We start from the raw sequence: 12,945 nt of genomic DNA, 5'->3' as shown, positions 1-12,945 counted from the left end.
GATCGGCTAAAAACAGCCTCAATACTTTTCCCTCTTTGGTAGTCCCAGGATATGAGCGTCCACATTCTGAAATTAAACTCATAGGGTTTTTGATGAGATAAAAAAAAAGGAATGGACCTGTACAACAGATATAGAATACACAGATTTCTAGAATACATACTAGAGTTTGAATATTTACCATTATGGGGACAATCATTTATACAATACAAGTATTCCTACCTATTCCTTGGATTTCACACTCTTGATACACAAAGGAAATGGTTTTACAACCTCCTTTGGTGAAGAAATTATCAAAAGCACCCAGCTATTGAGCAAGAAAACAAATAAAGAAATAATAAATATAACATGTGCATGAAAGACATTCAATCAAAAATACAATGTTCCTAGGATCTACAAAAAAAGAAACATTTATAAAAGTGAAAACGTTTCCCTAAATTAAAGAGCAAAGCGTGCCACAACAGTACTGCTACAGTATGTCATGAATTGACACCAGAAATACAGAGTGCACATTTTTATGCACACCCTGTGTAAGGTTGCTTTTATATCACAATCGAGCAGTTTGGTCCATTAGAACCAAACCCTAAAAAGCTTCGTTGGATATTCAGGTGTGTTTGAGGTGGTGTGAAAGCTCATCCAAAGTCTATTGTGGAATAACAACCAAACTATGGTCTTCTAAGACCATAAGTAAGAATGCAACCTTGGACGATAACTTCCAAATCCATAACCTATAACGACAATCATACATTGGTCGTCATCTGTGTGACAACACATCATAATTCCTCTCTCATCAGGGCCCGCTTTCTCTTTCACTCACTGTCTTTTCAACTACTAAACCATATGAAAAATGAAACACTGTTGCAACTTTACCCCCAAATCCCACTCAACTATAGATATGAAGCGCCCTGTATCTTCAAGTGTTACCCTAACAACAAAAAGACATGGTAGCAAACTGAAATATGCACCAATATGATGTGTAGAATGTTTGCAAAAATACTGGTATTAAACCATCCCACAATGCCATCATGCAAATTATGTTCAAACAGTCACATACAGTGGCGCCAGTGGCTCGTCTTTGTCCCAGTATTCACTTTGGTAAAAAGGACATGTCACTCAAAAAGCACTCCCTTCCTTGCCTTACACACATATGCATAACATGCACTGGGACCCGTTAAGAGTTTAGATTTGCATTAATTGCAACATTCTTTTTCTGTTACTCTTCTTAATGTTAACTAATACTTAACTGTAATGCTGACCTTAAGGAACCATATTAGTGAGTGCTAGAGAGTTTCCTTCCTCATGTTATATTTAAAAAGGGATTTTCAAAGATTATAGACTGTAGTGCAGACCTCCCATTTCTGTTATTGCTTTTTAGAACTTTACGAAAGGGGCGATTGTGAAAAGTTTTAAAGTTGATTTAAAGTTGGGATTCATCATTTTGCATGCCTCCCATTTTATAGTGTTGAGAGCTTACTTTTTAGTCATACCTATCAAATACCTTCCAATACCGTTTTATAACGAGCTTTTTATGTTTATAGAAAGGAACTCAATAGAAAATATATAAATGATTAGATGTACCAAGAGCATTCCCACTTTCTGAAGAATCCCAGCAGTGTGGTTGTGATCAGTTATTCAATAAACATGTAATTTGACTGCAACATTTGACTTTAAGGACCCCTCGAAAACGAGATGTCACATCTCAAAGGATTATTCTTAATAAAGAATTTTTAATTTGATAGATCACTCATGCTACCTTGCCAATACACTGATAGCACTTTGAATTAAATGTGTAAAAGAGCAAAAGAAAACCTGATTACTTAAAACTGAAATGATTTTTCAACTATAAGAACATACATTCTAAATGGACATGGCATTTGTTTTTCACTGCATTATAACTAGCTATCTTAAGTGTAAGTCTTGACATGCATTTGACATTAAAAATACATTTATTTGCCCTTAAATAATATGACATAACAATAAAGACAAGCAGCTATCTTTTATTTAATGTCGCAGAGCAGGGCAACCCCACGCAAGATCCAGTGATCTGGTGACTGAATGGTTGACAACCCCACTGCTGTGACATAATTTAGGTCTGTGCGTCTTGGTTTTCTATAGACTGGGCAGACATAGAGCTTAGGATCCATGGGGGCAGTGGAGTTCACCGCAAACATATGGATTACAGGCAAGGGTGTGAACAGCACTTTGGGTGGGGACTCAATGAGATGAGAGTTCTTCCTGTCCCAGCCGGCGCCATCAAGGTACAGACCATGGACATAAACTCCCTCCTGTTAAGGAAAGGAAGTCAGTGACAGAAAAATGCATGTTTCCTAAAAGAATAAACATCAATTGCTCAGCAGAAAATACTGTCATGGTTTTTGTAATGGCCAACCAAGTTTATCATAAATGTAAGTGTAAGCTGAATTTGAGATCAGATGTATTGCTAGTAAAGCGATGCTTTATGACTGACTGTAGGTGAGGCTGTGATCTCCTCCTGTGCCTGCTTCAGTACTTTGTTGGTCAGAGTAACGGTGTCCAGAGCCCAGCCTTTGTTTGCTCTTGTTACTTCTTGTCTCATAGCTGTTAGGAACCCTGGAAGCATACCCCAGAAAAACTCCTTTTTAGCATAAGTCAATTTAACGCCGGCTGACCTTGTGTCTTTGGCTGAAGGTCTTCAATTAACACAATTTACCACACCAAACTCAGTATGTCTCATTGAACCAGATTGAATCTGTTGGGATTCAGTTATATGCCTTAATGCTCAAAACAACAGTGACTTAGTCATTAATAAAACAAGTCTTGTGAGAGAACTCCAATAATGCCTTACTTTACAAAAATCGGTTACTCACCCTGGGGGTTGAAGAAGCCTGTCATCCAAAAGGTTTTGGGTCTTCCTTCAAACACCCAACTGCGGAACTGCTTGTTTCTCTCCAGAAGCTCTGTGAACCAAAAGCCCAGTGTGGATGACTCCCAGGAGATCTTCTTCCACAGGTTTGGCACACGTGCATCAAAGATATTGTCCAAGGCATCACGGAGGTTCTAGAAGTCATGTACAGATCAGAAGTGTCACAGGACTTTACACCCTCATGATATTTAAAGACAATTCAATCATCATATAGGATTTCAGAAATGAAAATTAACTTTGTACGTTCTTTATTGCATTAAAAAAAAAACATGTTTCACTGGTACAATATGCAATGATTCAGTGAATATTAGTTGTGTAAAGAAACGTTAGAATGGAATTACAAACGTGTAATTCATGTGTGAGTATTTTGAGATACACAGTAAAGTGCTGGTGTTTCAGAAAGAGCAATGGGTGAATTAGTGTTCTGACCTCACTCATTATGATAGTACCATCAATGGCCAAATTTAGGTCAGTCAGACTAGTGCGCACCACACTTATGATCCTTTGCATTCGATCCACCTCCTGACGTAGGAATATGTTCATTGGGTTCAGAGCTCCCATCTTCAGCAGCCTGGCTTTGACCTTAAACCCACACAAATTTCAGAATGTCAATTTTAGTTGTTTCAAAAAGTGGTGATCCTATTTACCGGACAACCTCACCTCATGTGGCACATAATTAGGGGGCAATTTCCCCAACATGTCCTGCGCCATGTTCTGAACAATAGACTCCCGAGTCACTCCTGATCCCCCTGCGCTTTCCTTGGGCTGGATATTTGTGATTGTGTCGAGAACTTCAGCAGATGTGTTCGTCTGATACCTGGTCAACATTGAACATGTAAAAATAAAAGCAATGTTAGCAGTACAATTTCACATTATAAATATAGCCACAAGCGGTGATTTGCGGGTTCAAACCTTTTTTTCTCAATAATGACTTTAAAGTGGTCCAACGTTGTTATAAAACACATCCTGCAAGCTTTGTAACGATTGGACAAACAGTGCACTTTGTTTAAAATGCCTTACGGCTGCTGACTTGTGTTCGTTTATGTCCAGAGCCACGCCCGTTTTGAAGGTCATTGGTCAATAACTTGAAAAGTAATTGAGATATGGACATGCTTTATACAACAATAATAAGCTTGATCCATTAATGATTTACTAAAAATAGGGTGGCAATCAGATCTGATCCCTGAGGCTTTTTTTGTAGAGCACATTAAGATGCACCTGAGAAATTTCAAGTCAATCGGATTTAAGGTGTGGGGGGCATGGCCTTTCAAAGTTTATATTTTGAAGCCTTAATTACAGCGCCACCATGTGGCTGATTGGGTTCATATTTCTATGGATGCACATGCACACCATTTCTAGTTATTCCCCCAAGTTTTATGTTTCTTGCTTATTCTAGCTCACGGGAATATGTGCATACAACAAATAACTAAAAAGGACAAACATTGAAGTGTTCTACCGCTTTGTGATTTAAACCCTAATAACACAATATAAGCACAGTATCTTTTTCACAAATTGTAAGAGAGACTCCAAAGTAAGAGTGGCTTTGATAATAGCTTTTGGATAACGTTGTCTTACGTGATATCAGCATTAGGATGCAACCCCAGCGCCTGGGGGGAATCCATAGTGGGTAAGCTCTGAATACATTCCATGTACTCCTCTATTGTCTTGCACACTGGAATTTTGTAGCCCGTGTAGAAGCAGAATGAGGGGTCGAACATCTTTTTACTGAACCACACCTGCAATGAAAAAACACCTATTCTCATGTATTGTAACAGATTAAATGAAATTGATCAAGGAGATGAATGAATGAATGCATGAATAATTACAAAAATGGGATTATTACACGAGAGAAACACTTGAGCAGCCGTTTGTCAAAGTCATCTGTAACCCTTCCTCCATACTGCACCTCAGCTAGCATGTATCGCACAGTTACCCAGGACACATCCTGTAGGAGAACATCAAATTATGTTAAAAAGTTTTTTTTTAAACTTAAAAAATTATGGACCTCTGTTCCAGAAGTCTAACCTTTCTGGGGCCGCAATCATCCAAGTGTCTCTCAACGAATTCAACGCTTGCAGTGAAATCAGCAGAGTTGAACTCATATGGTATGTTCCAACCCAATGGTCCAAATTTGCGTCGTTCCTCAAAAAAAAAGAGCAATAAAACACATGACTATAAAGAAAATCAAGGAAATGAGCTTCAAATTGTACAAAAGAAAGACATACATAAAGAACATATACATCCCTAACTGTCTTGGGGAAGAAAAAAGAAATCATAAACACAAGTACATTCTATAGTATGTTGTTGAAATGATTTACTGTTGTTAAGCACACATTTATTGAGCAAGAAATGTTTCTTTATTACATGCAAAAAAATAAATAATGTGTTCTGAGAAAAAGAAAATGTTTGAGCGAAAAAGTTATCACACTGATAGCAAAAAACATTCTATGAGAAAAAATGTTTTTGAGAGAAAACTTTTTTCATACCAATAGCAAAAATATCTCTCAAAATACTATATATATAACTCTCAAATATATATATTTTACTATCAGTGTGAAACAAAAAATTCTCTCAAAAATAGTGTTTTTCTCTCAAAACGTTTTTCTTATTGCTCTCAATTGAATTTGTTGCTCTCGTCTCATGATTTTTCTATCGATGTGAAAATGATGTCATGGGCGGGGCCACGTTCCTACTGGCTAGTTGGGTGAGCACCGTCTTGTCTTTGGAGTCCATCTGAATTATTACACCATTGTCAGCGTCATAGGTAGACAACTAGCAGCCAGCCCACTTCTAAATAAATACCTTTTAATTAGCTAAACCCTTTTTAACATTCAAACTGAAACACTGGCGGTGAGCTCCAAGTCCTGCAGCTGCGGTATTTATTTAGAAGTGGGCTGGCTGCTGGTTATCTATCTAAAAACTTAATTTAAGAGCAAAGACTTAGGTTTTGAGGAAAACACTTTTTTTGAGAGAATTTTTTTTTCACACTGATAGCAAAAAAATAGTATTTGAGAGTTTAAAAAAGGGTTTTTTTTGCTATCAGTGTATAACTTTTTCTCTCAAATTTTTTTTCCCCTCTCAGATCCTTTATTTTCTCGCATGTAATAAAGTTTTTTAGCTCCATACATATTGCCGTTTAAAAACATTACTGACTCAAACATATTAGACTATGAGATTAATTTCTCCATTATGACAAGTGATGACTACCAAACAAATACACCAGATAGTCACACAAAATATTTTGACAAGCGTGACATTTGACTATAATTTACTATTTTCATTCATCATAAAGTCCCTCTGAAAGTCAAATTTCAACGTAAATTGTATCTCTTTTTGAAATGCATTCAATAGTGAAAAGCATTTTTCATACGGCACCCTAAATGTATATAATACAAAAAACTAAAATTCATCAATAAAAAGCCTATGTCAGCATTATTTTTATACTTTGCTTTGCTTATAGTCTGAATTGTACTACTTTTTTTCATTGACTCCTCTAATACAGTTCCTCTACCTAATCCACGACCTTGGACAGTACCTGCACAGCAGTGTGGAGAAAGGCCACACTGTACAGCAGGGGCTTCCACATGGGCAGGTTGCTGACTTCCAACTGGCTCTGTGAAATTCCAGCAAATGTTCGTTTCAAGCCGGCACGCACTCCCTGGGGTGGATCGTTGGTAAACTTGATGGAGGACTGGAGGAAAAGGGTTTGTATTGCTGTTAGCTTGTGTACTATATACATTCACCTCAGTATTAGTGGAGGCTGGCTCCGGAAGTACAGTTAAAAATGAACAAATCATTTTATAATGCTTTACATAATAGCTTTTGAAAGCGTCACCTGTAGAAGTGTGATGGAGAATTTATCGTGTGGTTCTGTGGTGATCCACACCCTGAAAGCATCATGCATGGTCTCTGCAGTTACGATAGTGTCTAGCAACTCATCCATAAACTCCAAGCCCAGGTGACAATTTTGCAGAAGGACCCAGCCTCCCTATACATATCCAAATACAGAGGCAGGCCATCACTTTAATGTACTCATTCACACAACGTACCGTACTACTGTACTTCCTTATCTTATACATATATACATACATGCGTCATTGATGTCTGAATAAGCTTCCTTGCATGCACCTCCTGCCCTTGCCCCATGGATATCGCTCTACATTCTATAAGACACAGCACAATGTAAAGGAATCATGAAATGCAGCAGATATACAATTCTTTAAGGTTAAGATGAGAAGCTTCTACAAGTTGTAAGTATAACAGGGCCGTAGAGCTCACCAAGTTCAAGTTTCTTAGAAAGTGCTTCAATTTGTTCAGTAGGATCTGAGCCCATAGAAAGGAAGCAAATTAGTGGGGTGCGAGGGTCACTCTCCTCCCATGTGCTTTGAAGGTTCAAGATGATCGGCTCAGCAAACCTCATGCCCAAGGATTCTCCAACATACATCCTTGCCTGTGACAAGGTACGGTCTGGGCACCAAGACCTGTAAAAGATATACTGGTAAGAAAATTGTGTATTTGACCACATAAGCAACATGACTGGCAGCAAGATCCAACCTTATTAGCAAAAGTTTAAGGAAGACATCAAGGGAGTTGTATCCATCAGGGATGACACCTTCTTCTGGGGCATCAAGATTGAGCCAGGCTTTCCACAGTTTTCCATTTTGAGATACCTACAAAACATATCAATAGCATGTTTAGTGACACGTTAATGACATGCTGCAGCACTGTTAAAATAAAAATAAATAAAATAAAATAAAGACTTGAACCCTCTCAGTAAGTGAACTTTTGTCAACTACCCTTATAAAAACTAGCTTTAACCAATCACTGAAAGCACTGGTAATACGGGGTCAGTCTTACTAAATGGGAACCAAAATAGAAAGCAGTACAGAGTAGAGCAGATTACAGCGATTCACACTAACAGTCATTCCGGCCGGAAACTGTTTTTTAACTAATGCCTGATGAAGAATACTCAAACTATTTCAATCACACTAATTGAGTGCCATATAGCTAGGTAAATATGTATGAGAAGATTTACTTACTTAAGAGCTCAAGTACTATGTCTGTGTTACAAATGTTTATTTCCTGAACATGTGAATCCATAAGATTCAGCAAAAGTGAAAAAAGTCAATATCACAATAAAAAGAGTTAGCAACATACTAATTGTGTTAAGAACACTTAATGGAACTCACAAGCCTTACCGTTTGATCAGGTCTTAAGCATCAGCTGGTTCAGGTGTGCGAGAGAGCAGAGAAAACTGGAAAATTTTCCAGGCCAATTTTCCAGGTTTTCCCTATGTATTTTGAGGGCTTAGACACTAAGCCCTCAAAATACATAGGGAAAACCTGTTTTATGGAGGATTCAGATGTATGATCCATGAAACCTTTTCTCACCTGGGTTATGATATTAGTGAACTGTGGTAACTTGCTGAGTTCCACTACATTTAGCCATATCATATCCAGGATCCAACTGAATGGCTTTGTGGGGCAGGTCTTCAGGTCAAGAGCTGCACCACCTATTTGCATATTTAGAAAGGTCATGTCAGAAGATGCCATGATTAAAAATGTCGATCACATTTTCCCCAACAGTGATGATTATCTTACCTTTGATAAGTATCTGAAATTTGTCATGCTCTATTTTGTTATTCTGTAAGTCAATCTTAAGAGCCATCAAGAGAGTGAAGATGAACTTGTGGTTTTCATATAGGCCTCTCACTGTGTACCTAAACACCTCATAAGACAGGCATTCAATGATGTTGGCAATTCGCTTCTGAGTTTTAGGAGATTTCTCAGCCCTGCAGACAGCAACAATATTAAACAGAAGAGACAGATTATTTTCTACATCAGCACACCTTGGAGAGCATTATAGCATCTATAGCCTGTCCTCTTATTGGCTTCAGGGTCAAAACAAGCACCAAGATTGTTATTTTTTAACCTGTTTTGGTAAAACCATACCTTTCTAGTGACAGGTCAAAGACTTTGAGGAACTGACCAAGGGAAGTCTGGTACATGACATTAACCATGCTCATCTCTGTGATGAGGAAGTAAAGAGTGCTGCCTCGTGAGGCAACAGGACGATATTCAGCTTGAGCTACATTGATCTTCAACTCTGCGTCTGCTGCAACAGTGAGCTTTGCACTAACTTCAGCAGCAGTTTGCTTAGTTGTACTCAGAATGGCGATCATAGAGTCATCATCAACCAAGGAACCTTTAATCACACAAAAAGATACACTTGTAAATACATAAATTACCCGTTTGGCTTCAAAGAAACTGGCATTAACCAACGCCAGTAACTGATGTACCTTTTGTGCTGCTGAGTTTGTACAGCAAGTTGTCTTCCAACTCCTGCATCTTTCTCTTATTGGCAGTTACATCCTCAATTAGCTTCAGTCTTTCTGCCTCTAGCTCCTGTTAAAATAATTTTTATAAGTGCAACTTAAATTTTTCAGTAACCAAAGACACAATCAATATACATGCTTTATACTGTAATAACAAGGTTATATAAGAGAAAACATTGACTGAGCCAGCCTAGCACAAGTGACCCAGTTAGAGACTCCCACATGATGCTCCTAAAACACTTTGCGGCTGACCTGAAGTTGTTACTGCAATTTTCACCATTTAATGTAAGATTATTTACAGCTAATAAAACAATATTCTTATGGGAAAAAAACACTTACATTTTTCTCTCGGAGGATGACACGCCCAAGTAGCTGGTTCTCCAGGCCCTTCATGTTTACAGTGAAATCAATTATGGAAGTCTTGGCACTGACTTCTGGAGTGTATGCTGGATTTGGCAGTTTAGTGGTGATATAGAGCTGGAAGCCATCCATCACATTTACCTCTTTGTCTCCCACTTTAACCTACACAAGACCAATTCTAGAATTTAGATGAGGAAACTTCAGTTTTACTGTTGATTTGAAGTGGGAATGGAGGCAACATTACCTTAAAACTGGTTCCAGATTTAATAAAGTTTTTCTCAAGGACATTGTCAAGGGCAGGATCTAGCTCCTCACATACATTTTCAATAAGCAGTGGGCATCCCAAAGAAAGGCAGTCTTCCAAATGAGATCTAAAGAACTTGTGGTTGAGTGATGTCACCTGAAATAGAGATCACTGATAAGGTCAATGCCATATATTACCAAAACAACTAATTTGGGTTGTGCTTGGGTTGTGATTTGTACTGTACTTGGAGTGCATTAGACTTCTCTTTTTGCTTAATCCAAGCCTTTCCCTGAGTCTGGGGATCGATGAGGAGGGGATATCTTGTTGCTTTTGTGACAATGATGCCATTTTGCACAGACAAGTCATCTCCTGGGAGTCCTTGAAGGTTCCACTCGCTTATCTTAAACAAAAAATAGAAGCATGTGTTGTATTACATTAATAACATTTAGTCCTGTAAAATGAAACAATGTTTATGTTGTTCTTACAGTGGGAGGGTCCACAAGGGCAGTAATTAGGTTGAGGTTTTCTGTGAAAGGGATTTTATGTTTTCTGAGCTCTTTCTCCCAGATGTCCTTCAACAACATTTTACGGAAACTCTGGTTGAAGGGCCCACAGTAAGACAAGAAGCCAGTGAGCTGCAGCACGTCCCCAACAAGTCTGCAAAGAAGAAAATCACATTATCTTATTCAAATGCTTTTGTACTCAGAAATTGTAAATCTCCACTTAAAAAGCTAGACCCAATTTTAAGAAAAAGCATGTCCCTGTTTTCTTTTTAAGCCTACCTGTTAATCTGTGATTTAAATTCTTTGCTTTGCTCTATCCAGCGAATTTTCTCTCCACTAAGTCCGTCAATAAGTGCAGATGCAGCTTGCATTTTATTCCTACACATTTTAGCGTCATCCAACAAGTCCTAAGAAAAACAGAAAAACATTTGAAGTGATCCACAATTTCAATCTCTGTTTTAAAGTAAATGCAATATTAAAAATGTTTTATTAGGTTGAAACACACTTGTTTCTCTTTCATAGCAGCATCGCATTTGGCCTTGACTTTGTCAAACTCTGCTTGCTTCTCAGCCAGCTGAGCCTCAGCCCCGGCTAGCTCATTATTGGCCACTCTTAGCCGGTTTGCCTGAATGGCCAGGTTAGCCTGCAGACAACGTACATTGAAAATTCACCAATCAAAGAAGCACTTTGAAAAGTAACTATAAAATGTCTAAATGATTAGCTGCCATGATGAAGATCAACTTTACCTTGAGTGGGAGCACTTCTTTGTTGATGCCAAAGAACGTGGACATAGCCTTGGTCCATCCTAGCAAACCAGCAACATTACCACACACTTTCTTGGCATTTTCCATTGTGTAATCTACCATGTCAAAGTATGGCTCCAGCAGTTCTACGGTTTCCTCATTAATTTTGTCCTTTTGGAACTGCTGGAGGTTTGTCAAAAAACCAGTAGCACTAATGAGCTAAAAAGTAGAGAAGGAAAATGTGACAAAAGGGAGACATAAGTAACTTTACAATTTTAATTTGTTATGTTATTATTATAATAATAATAATTATTATTATTATTAACAATACAAAAACACATTTGGGAACTTACATACAGACATATTGAGAGTTACGTATAAGAGTAGAAACCCAACAACTAAAATTGAACAGAAATGATTTTAGTTACCTTCAGTGCTTCTGACCATGATGGCTTAAGACAATGTCGTTCTGGATCAATAGAGACAGTGTCCAACTTCCTTTGGAATAACAGCAAGCAGGCATCCATAATTCTCATGATCAGATGTGGAGGCTTAGCTAATTTCCTCACAGTGGCAATGTCAGCAGGCTTGATGGTCTGTTATGCATTACATAATCATATTATGTAATGCACTCATATATAGTGTATATACACAGATATGAAAACAAATTACACAAATCTCACATTTAGTGCAGCTTTAGCCTCTTCTAAAGCTGGCTTGGCAGCCTCCAGTTTTTCCATTGCAAAAGCTTTCTCTTTCTCAATTCCATCCACAATTTTCTGGGCTCTATCCTTCACAACCTGAACCTCATTCTTTATAATGGTAGCAGCTTCAGCACTGACTGTCACCTCTGCCACCACCTATGTGAACGCAACAAGAAATGTCTCACATAATAAATTGTATCACATAAACAACAATGAGCTATTGATCTTTCTTACAGTTTTAAAAACCTGGGGGAAAAATATTCAATACACAACGTTCTGCTGTCTCCCCCCCATAATCAATGTGTGTCACACTTGCTGCAACCTTTTATGCTTGTTTTCATGCAATGTAATACATTAAGATTTTAGAAATGTCCTCATCATATACACAGGCTGGAGCCTGGATTGTCATTTACCTTGTCAGCTTTGACAGATGCTATAGCCAGCTCTTTTTCCTTGACCTCAAGAACTTTGGATAGTTGAGCCACAGACTTACTTGCCTCCACCAGTTTGTTCAACCCTGGAAATGAGTAAAATCTTTTGAAATCCCTTCCCTGAGTAAACCTTGCAAAGTCATCCATACATATCATCTTTATAGTGTATCATAACCTTGCTGCTGAAACATCTTCTTACCAACATTCATGCGCTCTGCTAGTGTGTTGATATGGTTGTACTTTTCGGTGTATAGTGTTTTGTAACCATTCACAAAAGAGAGGTAGGATTTAGGGGTGACATGAGTTCTTCTTCGAAACCTGAAAGATGAACGGCATACAACTTCATGTGAAATGTGTATCTGGACCAAAAACATGAGAGTATGTGAATATCAATATCAATGTAACAGTGTAAACCTGGATGCATGTTTTACCTTTCAAAGTAGCTGTCACAGGCAATGGATACTTTTTCATGATATGTACCCATGGTGGTCACCACAGAAGCCTTGACATCAGCAGAGCAAACTATTGGAAAGTCTGACAAGAAACAGTTAGATACAGCCACCAAAGCATCATTGGGCCAAGGGGTGAACCAGTCCATGGTGCAGCCAGAAATTAACCCTGGAAACTTCAGGGATCTGGAGCCAAACTTCTGTCCCACCTGTCAGAAGTGTAGATAATGTCATTCAAATATATTCAAATATTCACTTATGCACGGATAGAATAGCAA

The 12,945-nt window shown here is 38.2% G+C and overlaps 1 protein-coding gene across 1 annotated transcript in view; it reads right to left on the bottom strand.

The window, feature by feature from the left end:
* Positions 1 to 1,924: 1,924 nt before the first annotated feature.
* LOC117958175 (dynein heavy chain 8, axonemal-like) overlaps positions 1,925 to 12,945 on the bottom strand; it is a 30,682-nt gene continuing 19,661 nt past the window's right edge. Inside the window, exons 56-84 of the mRNA XM_034894447.1 lie at positions 12,650 to 12,876; positions 12,418 to 12,536; positions 12,201 to 12,304; positions 11,767 to 11,943; positions 11,512 to 11,679; positions 11,087 to 11,302; positions 10,846 to 10,983; positions 10,620 to 10,747; positions 10,323 to 10,494; positions 10,082 to 10,237; positions 9,838 to 9,993; positions 9,573 to 9,755; positions 9,198 to 9,303; positions 8,851 to 9,103; positions 8,500 to 8,690; positions 8,290 to 8,411; positions 7,454 to 7,569; positions 7,178 to 7,380; positions 6,989 to 7,062; positions 6,735 to 6,887; positions 6,435 to 6,590; positions 4,925 to 5,041; positions 4,743 to 4,844; positions 4,475 to 4,635; positions 3,560 to 3,716; positions 3,329 to 3,481; positions 2,844 to 3,033; positions 2,465 to 2,586; positions 1,925 to 2,282 (exon numbers count right to left, since the gene is read on the bottom strand). Coding sequence (XP_034750338.1) covers positions 1,995 to 2,282; positions 2,465 to 2,586; positions 2,844 to 3,033; positions 3,329 to 3,481; positions 3,560 to 3,716; positions 4,475 to 4,635; positions 4,743 to 4,844; positions 4,925 to 5,041; positions 6,435 to 6,590; positions 6,735 to 6,887; positions 6,989 to 7,062; positions 7,178 to 7,380; positions 7,454 to 7,569; positions 8,290 to 8,411; positions 8,500 to 8,690; positions 8,851 to 9,103; positions 9,198 to 9,303; positions 9,573 to 9,755; positions 9,838 to 9,993; positions 10,082 to 10,237; positions 10,323 to 10,494; positions 10,620 to 10,747; positions 10,846 to 10,983; positions 11,087 to 11,302; positions 11,512 to 11,679; positions 11,767 to 11,943; positions 12,201 to 12,304; positions 12,418 to 12,536; positions 12,650 to 12,876 — 4,608 coding nt within the window. The 3' untranslated portion in view covers positions 1,925 to 1,994. The remainder of the gene's footprint in view (positions 2,283 to 2,464; positions 2,587 to 2,843; positions 3,034 to 3,328; positions 3,482 to 3,559; positions 3,717 to 4,474; positions 4,636 to 4,742; positions 4,845 to 4,924; positions 5,042 to 6,434; positions 6,591 to 6,734; positions 6,888 to 6,988; positions 7,063 to 7,177; positions 7,381 to 7,453; positions 7,570 to 8,289; positions 8,412 to 8,499; positions 8,691 to 8,850; positions 9,104 to 9,197; positions 9,304 to 9,572; positions 9,756 to 9,837; positions 9,994 to 10,081; positions 10,238 to 10,322; positions 10,495 to 10,619; positions 10,748 to 10,845; positions 10,984 to 11,086; positions 11,303 to 11,511; positions 11,680 to 11,766; positions 11,944 to 12,200; positions 12,305 to 12,417; positions 12,537 to 12,649; positions 12,877 to 12,945) is intronic.

Source organism: Etheostoma cragini, chromosome 15, assembly GCF_013103735.1.
Source record: "Etheostoma cragini isolate CJK2018 chromosome 15, CSU_Ecrag_1.0, whole genome shotgun sequence".
NCBI classification, from domain to species: Eukaryota; Metazoa; Chordata; class Actinopteri; order Perciformes; family Percidae; genus Etheostoma; species Etheostoma cragini.
This window is presented reverse-complemented; position numbering and strand designations above follow the sequence as displayed.